We start from the raw sequence: 12,050 nt of genomic DNA on the forward strand, positions 1-12,050 counted from the left end.
GCTGGAACGTACGCGCCGCGGTCGCCGCCCACTCCCAAGAGAGATAGCAAGGTGAGAAAGAACAAATTTCGGGGGATTGTCTGGGAACATCGATGGGGAGGAGAGATGGGAAGGAGAGGGGAGGAACGGCGATACGGCAAGAGAGGGGGGTTCGATAAGCCGTGGCAGAGCGGGATAGATTGAGATAGACGGCTTGGGAGAGGGACAGCAGGAGGCATCGAGCCCGGATGGGGAAATGTTGACAAGAAAGTAAACAGATAGCCTCACGGCGCACGACGCTCATCTCTTGCGCTTCACCTTCTTGCCCGCGCCTCCCTCCGGCGACGACGGCATCGGCACGTCGATCATGACCTCCGACTTGCGCTTCTGGTGCGTGCTCATGAGCGGGCTCCCGTTCGCGGGCGTCGCCTCCGAGCTCGCGCTGCTCGCCTCGTCCAGGAACGCGGTGAGCTGCTCCGTGCTCGCGTCCTCGATCGACGTCCCGTCGATCCGCGCGCTGTGGTCGTAGTTGTCCGTCACGTCCCGGTAGTCCATCGTCACGTCGCCCCCACCGAGCCCGCCCCCGCTCCCGCCGAGCCCGCCGTTCGCGTGCGCCGCGTCGCCGATCTGCGAGAGGAGCGAGTCGAGCAGGAAGTCCGGCTGTGAGTTGTCCCCGACGCCGAGCTCGCCCATCCCGTTTAGCACGCCCATCCCATTCACGCCGTTCGTGAACGCGTTGTGTGGCATGGAAGCGTGGAAGCCACCGCCGTTCGTCGTCGCCCCGTTCATGCCGTTGACGTGCGGTACACCGTGGTCGTCCGGCGTCTGCGAGAGGCTACCGGGATCAATCCCGAGGTCCTGGATGAGCGAGTTGATCGACGTCTGCAGCATGTCCATGTCTGCGTTGATCTCGGACGCGCTGTGGTACGACTTCTGGAGCTGATTGGACTCGTCTATGAGCAGCTGCATCGGCGAGTCGTCCACGGGCGGCAGATGTGGTGGTGGGACTGGCGCGGCAGAAGTGGGAGCGACGGTCTGGTTGAGCCACCGACCGTAATCGGCCTGGCCGGCGTCGTAGGGGGAAAGAGCAGAGGTGTTTCCGCGCATGCTGTCGGGCGCGATGTTCGCGTACGGCTGCTGCTGGCTGGCGAACGCCTGCATGATCCGCTGGAACTGCGCTGGAGACTGCATCATATGTTGGATCGCAGCCTGCCATAACGCGTCTGTCGCATTCGGTCCAGCAGCGTTTCCAGACGACGGAGCCTGACCATTGAGGCTGGCGTTTTGGAACGGATTCGAGGCGGACGCACTGGAGATTCGAGGGACGGAACTCGAGCTGCTAGACCTTGAGAGGATCTCGGACGGTCGGACAGGAGGGGTGTCCATCTTGTCTGGTGAGCTAGCCGAACTTGGGGAGAATGCCTCCGATGGAGCAATGGACTCCACGGTCGACGGAGACGATGTTGTTGGCGTGTCTGCGCTCTCGATGGTGGCATATCGATCTGTAATCACACGTGTGTCAACAGCCCGTCTTGCAAGTATGTGGCGTGTAGAATAACTCACCAGAGAAGAGTGACCTGAGCCTCTTATTCCGGAGGAGGTCGGCCTCGTCATCCTCGACTTCGGTGATGTCAACATGCCTCCCCTTCAAATTCGGCACGCTGTCGCCAATCATCAGTCGTTGTCGTATGCGGGGCGTAACTTGAGGGGGAGTATTTGAGCCTTCGCTCGACTGGCCAGCATCGTCGGTGTGCCCGAACACCCCAGCTAGGAACTTCAAGATGCGGTTGATAGTGTCCTGGTGCTTGGCATGGCGCTGCCGCGCCGCAACAGACTCCTTCCAGAGGGCGTCGTTGGACTGTTTGAGGGAGGAGAGTTCGGAGGAGATGGCCTGCTGGTGGCGTTTGATGACCGCGATGCCACTCACGATCGAGTTGATGTCCATGAGCTGGTTGGGGGTGACGTTTGTGACGCCATTCGGGGGCAGGTTCGGCTCCTGGACGTCGAGGGTGGCCGCGTCCTCGCCGGTCCCGTGCGTGGGTTGCTTCTTGCGCTGGATGAGGCAGAGGAGATCTGGCTGGCCGCGGTGAAAGTTGGGGTGTTCGAAGTGCCATGGTTCGGTGTCAGTGTCGCTCTTCAGGACGCCTTGCTGCAGATGAGGAATTTTGTGAAACCCGTACATGTTCAGCTGCCGGACAAAGGACGCGAACTTCTGGTGCTTGAACCAGCGACCGAGCACCTCGCGAGCGAACTTTTCATGATTGAGCACTGCCGGGACAATCGGGTATGAGGGCTAGCCGAGTGGGAGGATGTGGTTGCAAGCCACAAAAAAGCGGAGACGCACCGTAAAAGGAATCCCCATTTTCAGACCAGCGGATGAGCTCCTCATTGGCAGGGTCGTTGACGATTCTAGGAAAGAGCACGCGGCGGGGAAATGGGCGCGCGTGAGCATGGAAGGGCACCGAAGGCCGGGGAATGAGACGGACTCGTATAGTTTTTGGAGAAAGGGCGGGACGACCTGCCGCGCGGCTCGGGAAAGATGGCTAGACTCGCCGCGATTTGGACGGGCGAGAGCGACCTGGGTGTCGAGCGACATGCTGCGGCCGACGATGTCGGGGGGTTGGGGGACGTTGCGAGCGACGACTGGAATGCGGAAGAAGGGAGGACAGGATCGTTAAATGAGGACTTGAGCGCAGGAGGTCAGTGACCAATTGGGCAGGGATGATGAAAGCTATGACGCAAAACATACCGCAACCAAACAGCCTGGACAGCACAGCCACCCTCTTGCCGAAGCGCCGAAGCCGATCGCACCAATCTCGGACTCGCGGACATCCCCTCTGCCACTCCCTTTGACGCACCCCATGCGCTCATAAACGCACACATCCATGCGCGCATCCTTCCACCGTTCTTTCCTCTTTTTTTGAATCGTTTTTATCGCCCTCGAGGACCTCGCCCTATGGTAGGCAATACGGCGCAGGTAGCTACGAGAGAGGTATTGGGGGTCAGCGGACATAGGTAGGGGGGTTGGCGAGCTGTGACGGTCGGGGCCGCCACAGGCACAATAGTATGGTTGTAGAGAATAGGCCGGAATGGGAAGTACGAGATTCAACTAGTGAAGAGAAGAGAAGCAAAGCAAAGGGCCTCATGCTGGTCGCACCGCGCCTGCCAATATACGGCAGGTAACCAGGTCACAAACCTGCCCGTGCTTTGCAACAGCGCTTGCGCCGCCAGGCTCAAGGCCTCTGACCACGAGAGGGGTACGCGGGTGTCGTGTACGGGGGTTCCTTCCACGGTTCACAGACAAATTTTAAGCCGCAAAAATCTACAGACGTTCCTGCAACCCAAAGATCTGCCACAATAGCCGTACCTGCCCAAACGGCCGCTCGCTTCCCAGCAGCGTCGCCCCTGCCTCGTACTTGTTCTCCGGCCGCTTCACCTCGTCGCACACCCGCTCGTACGTCTCCGCCACACGCTCCAGTGCTGCCTGGTGCACCCGCGCCGCCACGCTCTGCACCGTCAGCAGGCCCAGCCGCTTCGACTGCACGACCTCGAGCCCGCTTAACCACTCTGAGAATCGGTGCAGCGCCCCTTGCAACGCTGCCGGCTCGGCCGCTGGTACATGCGACAGGGGTTCCTGGTCGATCGCGAACGAGTTCCGTCAGTTCTGACGGACTTGCATAGAATTCCACGAAAGCACTCACGTTGGGGCGGCGGCCCTCGCACGCTGCCGCTACCTCTGCCAGCCCTGCATCCTTGAGCACGTCTTGGTACTGATTGATTGGAATGTTTAGTAGGAGAACCTTGCTGCGCCATCGATGCCCCCGAGGACAAACTCACATGTTCCTCGATCAGCTGAAGCACCTTCGCGTCGGCCAGGCCTTGCACGACACCCTGTTTCTCAGTCGTGAACGCATACGGCTCCAACACGCTCTGCAGATACGCCAGAGTGTTCAGCACGAACACGGCCTTGTCCCACGCCGGCCGCTGCCGCTTCTTCTCGTCCGCCTGCGTCAGCGTCAACTCCAGCGCCGGGTCGACCATCTTGTCCAGGATGTCCCGGAAGCCGGCCTGGAGCTCTTCCTCGTCCTCGTTTCCGAGCAATGACGACTCGTATACGATCATCATTTCGCGCAGCACTTGCGCATGATCGAGGATGGCCAAGGGCGGGGACACCCCTGTATCGTCCAGATCCTACGCTTATCGTTAGCGATAATTTTTGGGGACCGGTGCTAACACCCACCAGGGATACGCGCAACAGAGAACGGCCTTGAGTCTCGATAGCCCCAGAAAACACAGAGTAGGCCAATTCAGTCAACCTGCGCCGCACCGTCAGCCAGACCCAATCAGACCCGCAGCGCAAGCACCCACTCTTCAAGCGTCTTGCTCAACAACGCCTCCTTCCCGATCGTCCGGTGCATCGTCACCATGTAGAACTGCACCAGGTTCGCGATCTTGTACGACGTGATGCTGCTCTCCTGCGAGCGCACCGTCTGCTGTACACGCACCCGCAGCGGCCCGCACAGCCCGCGCACGGCGCCGTCCATCATCTCCGCGATCCAGCCCTCCTCCTCGCTCGCGCCGAACGCGCGCACGGCGCCGACCATGCGCCGCGCGTCGCGCACCCCGAACAGGCCCTCGAGGAACTCGCGCTCCGCCGCGATCGCCTGGTGCACCCACGCGAGCATGTCGCCGACGTACCGCAGCGGGTCGTGCGCGTGCAACTCGATCGGGCGCGGGAGGCCCCCGGGGCCGCCGCGGGTGAGCGCGTCCATGAAGGTGGAGAGGAGTGTTGCTTGGCGTGTTTGGGAGAGATACGTTAGCGCCTCCCTGAATTTGATCTGCCGGTTAGCTCTGTTTAGGTGTAGTGCGAATGGGTGGAGAGACATACATGAGCAGCTCGGACCGCTCTCGTAGCCGCTTGACGGCTTCGCACATTGTTGGGGTCACCTCCAGACTGGCGTCTCGGCCCATCTGCCTGAACTCGAAGCAGCACCACCGGAAAATCTTGTCGTACGCCTGCTCAAGCTGGCCAGCCGTTGCGGCCAGAATGTCTCGTCCCGCTTTGGTCGCTCTATCCTCTTCGTCTTCATCATCGTCATCTCCAGGGTTCGGAGCTGGCGCAGGCAGAGTGAGGGAAGCGGTAAGAAGTACACGGCAGTCGGCCTGTATGCGTGCTGCCTTGTCCATCGCAGCGAAGAAGGTCGTGCCCAGAGGAACATCTCGCGAGGCAATCGCGTCTTTCTCGGAGGGGGACAGGGTGAATCGGGAGAGGAATGCGGATATGATAGATTGACGGGTGGAGATGCCTTGCCTGCGAGTATGTTAGCTGGCCAGCGGGCGGGATAATATATGCACAAGGAGCGCACCGCTCCTCACGAAGGCTGCCGGCGCGGTCAAGCAAGGATTTGCATGCCTCATTCGTCTCGAAGAGCTGCGACTGCGACTCGTCACACCGGACGCGCATGAGCCCGATGTGCTCCTGCAGGGTATCTAATTGCTGAAACATTTCCTCAGTCTCCGCGCTCTGTATGGGCGGCCAGTTAGATGGGACACATACTTTGTCCACCTCCCCGAATGCTTTGAGGAATTGTTTGCTGGACTCTGCGAGTTTACTCTCCACATCACGCCGTAGGTTCTTCCTCGCTCGCGCCGCTATATCCCCCGCAGCAGCCTCCTCCACACCGGCGGGGGCAGCTAACCCGGTAGGCTTCAGCCCGTTCAGCTCGTACTCTTCATCCGCATCTTTATCCGCGTCGAGGTCGCGCGTCACATCCTTCCCCTTGCCTACACCAGTGTGAGGAGCAGAAGGCGGCGCATAGAGTTCCGCAAGGGTATTGAGAGCCTCGCGGGTCGCCTCATCGTCGAAGTTCGCGCCGAGGACCTTGTATAGCCGTAGAGATATTGGATTCTGTCCCTGACCCTGATGTGAGAGATTGGAGGACGAGGCCTGAAGACGGGAGGACGAAGCGGAGGAGGAGATGGCGGTGGTCATGCGGAGGCGCGTTGCCGCCCGCGCGACCCCGCACCGCGTCGTGACTTGACCGCTCTCCACCTCGGACTCTACCCGGACGCGTCCAGCCGCCCGGCCTCGGCATCCTTGCTCACGCTTGTTTCCTCTCTACCACGACTCTGTCTCTGAGGTCTCGCGAAAGTCTTGCTTCTGCTAAATTCTGGCTAGGATGTCACTCCGGGTACCCCTACGTGCTTCCGTGCGCGCACGCCGTGTACAACACCTCCGCGCATTGCCCTCATTACGGACGCACTATTCGACAAAGCCCTCGGAGGACCACCATGAAAAACATGCCCCGCAAGTTGAGACGTTCGACAAGACCGCGCGCCCTGGTCTGTATTACCCGCGGCCGCAGCGCGAGCGCGACCTCCCCCCTCTCCAGGTGCGCCCCCTTACCCAACTACTGCATTCCACATGGGTCTGATGATACTAGAGCAAATGGCCTGCCATTCTCGCGCTCAGCGTAGCGGGTATCAGCGCATGGGGGCTGTTCATGACCTTCGTCACGAACCAGGAGAAGCTCTCCTCGTCCGTCATGCAGCAGATCATGAACACCCTCCGCGAGAACCCGGAGCTGCGCGCCGCGCTCGGCGAGGCTATTCGTCCCGAGCCCGTCTGGTGGATGAATGGCGACCCTTGGATTAGCGGCGCAGTGTGTATCAGTCTCCTAATGTGCGATGGGCATGGCGCTGAAGGGCTGCGCAGGTTCACATGCCAGGCGGAAACATTGACTTGAGTTTCCGGGTGAAGGGTCACAAAGGTGGGTAGACTCATGCTGCCTAGGAAAGTCGCTGACCAGCTTCGAAGGCGCGGGGACCCTCTACTTCACCAGCATACGGAGAGAAAAGGGGCAGCCCTTCCAGATCTGTGAGTGTAAACACATGCTATCTCAACTTCCAAAATGACATTCCTTGCAGTGCGCTTCAAGGTGATCGGCGACGACGGGACAGAAATAAATATCAACCCTGTGAAGCCCTCGTAGGGTGATGCGCCGCGTCGCAGACTTGAGTTGCAATAGAATATCAGCCATCCCACCGGTTCGAATACGATGACGTCGGTCGTATAGGTATCATAGCGGGCCGGACTTTGCATGGATATCGACCCCCTCTAGTAGACACAGCAATAGCCCAATCGGCGTAATGTATTAGTCTATATAGCTAGTAACAAACCAAGACACGCCCGCTCTCAAAGCTGCGAGTAGTGGAAGACCTATAGGAAAGAGTTAGTACGATTCCGCAATGACATATCCACTTGACGTACCTCCTCGCGCTCACGGCCACGCATGAAGGGAGGCTCAGTGCCGGCGGAATAGATGTCGGTCCAGAGCTCCTTCTCATCAGGGTAGGGGGACTGCTTAGCCTCCTCAACCGCGGCGTCGACCTCGGCCTTCGCCTCCTTGTCAACCGCCTTGAGATCGTCCTCCGAAGCAAGACCCCACTCGGAAATGTAGCGCTGGAGACCACGGATAGGGTCCTGCGTCGAACGCATGCGCTGAATCTCCTCACGGGTACGGTAGGTGGTGCCGGGGTCGGACATGCTGTTGTCAACCCGTGTTAGAGAGGCAAAGAACCATCTGAAACTAAGAGATGACGCACGAGTGACCGGCGTAGCGGTAGGTAACGAACTCGACCAAGAGGGGACCCTTGTCGCTGGTGACCCACTCCTTCGCCCACTTCGATGCCTGGTGGACGGCGATGATGTCCATACCGTTCACCTGGATACCGGGGATCTTGTCGCCACGGGTGTAGTACTCCGTGTTCGAGGAGCTGCGCTCCGCGGGCGTACCCATACCGTACTTGTTGTTCTCGCAGACGAAGATGCACGGCAGGTTCCAGAGCTTGGCCTACAAAAACGATCAGTCCGTGTCCCATCGCCATTGAAATCGCAGATGACGCACCATGTTGTACGACTCAAACACCTGACCCTGGTTGCTCGCACCGTCACCGTACATGGCGAAAGTGGCGGTCTTTTTGCCCTTGTACTTCTGGGCGAACGCGAGACCCGCACCGAGCGGGACCTGCGCGCCGACGATACCATGACCACCCTGGAAGGCCTCGGTGAAGACGTGCATGGATCCACCCTTGCCCTTCGAGACACCGCACACGCGACCGAGCAGCTCGCCGACGAGGCTCTTAAGCGTACCTCCACGGAGAAGGACGAAGGGATGCGTGCGGTACGACGAGATGATCTTGTCCTCGAACGTCGTGGCAGAGTTGATACCGACGGAGATCGCTTCCTGCATGCCAAAACGAATACTAAGCATCCACGAAAAGCTCTACCTTGGCATATACGACGTACCTGACCGATAGCAAGATGGCAGAAACCGCGGATGAGCTTTTGCTTGTAGAGAGCGTCGGCCGCCTGCTCTACGCGACGGACGAGGGTCATCTGCTTGTACCACGCGAGCAGCTCGTCCTTGGTGACCTCGACGTCGAGGCTGGGGACGTCCGTCCGGTACCCGCGGAAGGAGTCCTCATGGAGCTTGACCGTGAACGGCTCAGAGTGAGACGCGTCCTGGTGCAGCTGGGTGGTATCCGCCGCCGTCTGGATGGACCGCGCGAGGTGCTATCATGACGATGTGTCAATTTCCCGAGCCCGGATTGCGATTTCCGAAGAAGTGTCTCACCATCCGACGGGGCACAACAGAGCGGATCCGAGCGAGAGAGGCCATGGTGGTCGAGGGGGAGGAGGAGGGAGGGAAGAAGAGGAGAGACGGCTCGCTGGCGTGAAGGTGAGGGACAAAATGGGGCGGCGGGACGTCTCGTAAAGCGCGCCTCGGGAGAAATCGGTCACGCCCCAAAGTCACACCACTTCCATCGCGTCTCCGGCGCGCGGCGCGACGCGCGACTCGCGGCCCGTAATGTATAACCGCACGATTCCCCCATCCAATCGACTTCGCGACCTCGAATAACATGGCACGATCCATAGCGATGACACAACAGTAAATAGCGATACAAATTCCGAGAGAGCATAGAGACATCCCCATAAAATCACAAGTCCATGTCCGTCGCCGCCTCGCGATTCAGCTGTGCTTGCTCAAGCCAATGCAGCGCTTGCCGCGCCTTGTCCTGAACCTCCATATCGTCCTCCGCCCCCATCTGACGACCTGCTGCGAAGCGCAAAGTTGGGCTCGCGCTGACGTGCGCCGTATGTTCTAGCATGTGTCGGAGCGTGGCGTCGATGCCAGCATCGTGCAGCTCTCGGTAACTTCGAGGGTTCTGGCGGGCAAGCTCGAGCACGCAGGACACCGCGGGTCGACGTATCTCAACTTTCGCGTCGACGAGGCAATCGCGCAGCCGCCCGAGGATGCGTGGATGCGATAAGATGTTCTTTTGGTGCGCGGGGCTATTTGCGACGTTCGCCAGGACGAAGACGGCCTGCGGTATAGATCAGTATCATAACCCCATCTATCAGGACAGTGTGCTCACTTGTAGCACGACATCTTCATTTTCGGACTCCATCGCTTCCGACAAATTGCCAAGCAGCTCCTCGCTACCACCCATCTCGGCGAACAGGAAATCGACGTCTTCTACGCCATCCGCGATATGTCGCAGAACGTGAAACACCTGTTCTTGAAGCCGCGTGTCGGGGTCGAGTAGTAACCTGTGGCGCGCGCCCTCAGTATGCGCTGATAAATGCAATAGTTCGCACTCACATATTAATCTCAGTCCACCCGATGGCGCTCATGACCTCACGCTTCAGTTCTGGGGTGGCCTTGTAGAGCAAATTCTTGAACGCCCACAATGCGTTGAGTTTGAGTTCCTTGTCGTCGGCGTGGAGAAGCTGGACCAGCCGTGCAATTGCTCCCTGCTCGAGTAGATTCTGTAACGAAGCGTCAGGCGGGGATGCAGTTCCATTGGACCATACTGACTGTTCTTAGAGGCGAAAAGTTGGCGAGCACATTGCAGATGACGGCCGATGCTGCGTGCATAACCTGGCGATCCTCGTCCTGCTTCATGAACAGCTGGAAAACCGACAAACCGAGGCCCGTGTCGACGATGTTCGTTCGTAAAGCGGAGACAGCGCGGCTGAGGGCACGCGCGCATTGGCACGCGGCGTAACGAACCCCCACATACCGGTTGGTGAGGCTTGCCTGAAACGCCGGGACGAGATGCAAGTCGTCCGTCACCGCTGTGCGTATATCGTTGTCAAACATAGAAATCGCCGCGACGGCAGTCAATGCAGCCTAAATCCCGTTGAGCGAAAACTCCGCACATACAAGTTGGCCACTAACCTCCCGTAACCGGGACACGCTTTCCGGCTCGTCTTCCTCGTAATCGGACGACTTTTCCGCAGGCGTGATGCTGTTGACGAGCGAGGCAATCTGATTGAGAGAATTACGCTCGTAGGCCAGCTGACAGAACACACGGTTGTCGGATACCAGATGGTCTGTAACGAAAGCCGTAAACATTCCAGACTTGAGCATGTCACGACATTGATACGTACGGACAATGAAACAAGCTCGTGTCCGAACCTGATTGTTGGCAGTCTCAGAACCGATTATCCGGTTCAGGACGTGCATGATGGTAATAGCGGTGGTTTGCTCCTGCACAGTCACGAGAGAGTCATGGTTGCCGTGAGCACAAGTTCGCAGGATGCTGGTCGCACTACGGGACAGAGAAGTTAGCACACCGAGGGCGTCACCAAAGCGATCAATGTACCAAAAGGTCGCAGCAAGTTGGAGATCGATATTTCGCGATTTGGACAACGTCAACGCCACGGACAAGACAGCTAGAAGGCTCTGTTAGTCCAGGGGAGAGACCAAAAATTTACGACGCGTACATTCCGTACCGGGAGGCGCCTTCGCAAGGCGCCTTGCCAGTCCGTCGCTGTCCCTAACAAGGTTCGCAAACGCCGAGAGAACGGCCTCTTGCAGCTAGCCAATTAGTCAGTGTCTGCGAGAGCTTGTAATCACAAGGCGTTTCACGAACGAACTTTGACATCTTTGCGGAGCAGTAGAGCGGTTAAAGTCCGTACGATCCAGCCTCCCTGCCGAGTAGGGGAAGTCGTAGGATCGCGCCTCTCCCAACCGCGTTTGCCCTTTGCCTCGCGGGATCGTTCAGCGGGAGGACACCATTCCTGTACTCTCGCACGGTGTTCCGAGTTTCGCACGGCCAGATGCAAGAGCTGGGCGATAGCTGCGTTTACTTGCGGCGATGGATCGAGTAACAACGGGAGGTAAACGTCCAGCACTTCGGGCTGGCACTCGTGAGCTTCAAATCGAGCGAGTTAGGCAAAACATACCTGGAAGAGATAGTCGAGCGCGACTTTAGCCTCCGCACGGACATCCGAGACAGTGGGGGAGAGTCCCCACTGAGACGGTCCAACTGCGTCAGCGATCGCAGCAGCAAGTGCTCGGAGAGCGCGGGTCAGCGCAGCCTTGAGGACAGGTCGGTCGGACGGTTGGAACGTGGAAACGGCATAGAGGAGGGTTTGAAGGGCGTCAAGTCGTAGCAATGTCTTCAAAGCGTCGAGAGAGCCTGGTGCCATATAGCGATGTAGCGGTAGTGACCGATGCTGACGGCGAATAGCGGACGTACCATATGACAGAGACGCAATAATATGCGCAGATTCTATACGAACTTCGGTATCGGGCCCGCTCGAGTGGCTCGCGGCAGGGGGAGATGCATGAATGCACTCTATAAGCCTTACATACGTTCAGCATCTTCCGAAGCAGGGCTTACAATACGGCGGCCGAGAATACGCACCTGGCCACATATACTTCATCCTGCCCCAATGCTGCCTTTGCAGTGCGGTTTCCGATGACGGAATTCTTGATTGCCTTCAAGGCAGTTACGTCCACGATCGCGACGGTCATAGCTGAGTTCGCGCGACTCGTCCGGAGGTCTGTAGGCGGACCAGGGACCTCGCTCGAAGCCTCAGACGTGCGGCGTCGCGCTCACAACGCACTCGCTAGCGTTGAAAGCGAATCGAACCGTTTACGCGTCCGTCGAACAGGGCGAGTGGGAGTAGCAAGCACGAGTGGTGGTGGTGGTGGTGGTGGGGGTGAGAAGGGCTGCCCGGGCCGCGCACCCTTTCCGTCTCTCTCGCGCGCGTACGA

At 59.0% G+C, this 12,050-nt stretch overlaps 4 protein-coding genes across 4 annotated transcripts; all 4 read right to left on the reverse strand.

The window, feature by feature from the left end:
• Nucleotides 1-1,498: 1,498 nt before the first annotated feature.
• On the reverse strand, nucleotides 1,499-2,575 carry TRAVEDRAFT_119136 (uncharacterized protein; the record flags this gene model as incomplete). Its single annotated transcript, XM_008038460.1, has 3 exons — nucleotides 1,499-2,247; nucleotides 2,324-2,388; nucleotides 2,466-2,575. The coding sequence occupies 3 exons, from the start codon at nucleotides 2,573-2,575 to the stop codon at nucleotides 1,499-1,501; spliced, it is 924 nt and encodes a 307-aa protein (XP_008036651.1).
• A 726-nt stretch (nucleotides 2,576-3,301) lies between these two features.
• On the reverse strand, nucleotides 3,302-5,971 carry TRAVEDRAFT_119794 (oligomeric complex COG6; the record flags this gene model as incomplete). The annotated part of the gene is made up of 8 exons (XM_008038461.1): nucleotides 3,302-3,613; nucleotides 3,681-3,749; nucleotides 3,817-4,170; nucleotides 4,220-4,295; nucleotides 4,348-4,806; nucleotides 4,868-5,285; nucleotides 5,335-5,476; nucleotides 5,537-5,971. The coding sequence occupies 8 exons, from the start codon at nucleotides 5,969-5,971 to the stop codon at nucleotides 3,302-3,304; spliced, it is 2,265 nt and encodes a 754-aa protein (XP_008036652.1).
• A 115-nt stretch (nucleotides 5,972-6,086) lies between these two features.
• On the reverse strand, nucleotides 6,087-8,714 carry TRAVEDRAFT_27891 (mitochondrial pyruvate dehydrogenase E1 component beta subunit). The gene is made up of 10 exons (XM_008037889.1): nucleotides 8,616-8,714; nucleotides 8,288-8,554; nucleotides 7,887-8,225; nucleotides 7,585-7,832; nucleotides 7,250-7,526; nucleotides 6,907-7,198; nucleotides 6,797-6,856; nucleotides 6,695-6,749; nucleotides 6,423-6,641; nucleotides 6,087-6,371 (listed from the first exon to the last, which is right to left on the reverse strand). The coding sequence occupies exons 1-6, from the start codon at nucleotides 8,658-8,660 to the stop codon at nucleotides 7,175-7,177; spliced, it is 1,200 nt and encodes a 399-aa protein (XP_008036080.1). The 5' UTR covers nucleotides 8,661-8,714; the 3' UTR covers nucleotides 6,087-6,371; nucleotides 6,423-6,641; nucleotides 6,695-6,749; nucleotides 6,797-6,856; nucleotides 6,907-7,174.
• Nucleotides 8,715-8,775: 61 nt separating this feature from the next.
• Nucleotides 8,776-11,942, reverse strand: TRAVEDRAFT_27892 (ARM repeat-containing protein). Its single transcript, XM_008037890.1, has 12 exons — nucleotides 11,698-11,942; nucleotides 11,530-11,636; nucleotides 11,234-11,469; nucleotides 10,925-11,188; nucleotides 10,772-10,865; nucleotides 10,651-10,720; nucleotides 10,436-10,596; nucleotides 10,224-10,378; nucleotides 9,861-10,175; nucleotides 9,645-9,811; nucleotides 9,418-9,592; nucleotides 8,776-9,366 (listed from the first exon to the last, which is right to left on the reverse strand). Exons 1-12 carry the CDS (start codon nucleotides 11,805-11,807, stop codon nucleotides 8,980-8,982), a joined length of 2,241 nt encoding a protein of 746 aa, XP_008036081.1. The 5' UTR covers nucleotides 11,808-11,942; the 3' UTR covers nucleotides 8,776-8,979.
• Nucleotides 11,943-12,050: the final 108 nt, after the last annotated feature.

Source organism: Trametes versicolor (assembly GCF_000271585.1).
Source record: "Trametes versicolor FP-101664 SS1 unplaced genomic scaffold TRAVEscaffold_4, whole genome shotgun sequence".
In the NCBI taxonomy this organism is placed as follows: Eukaryota; Fungi; Basidiomycota; class Agaricomycetes; order Polyporales; family Polyporaceae; genus Trametes; species Trametes versicolor.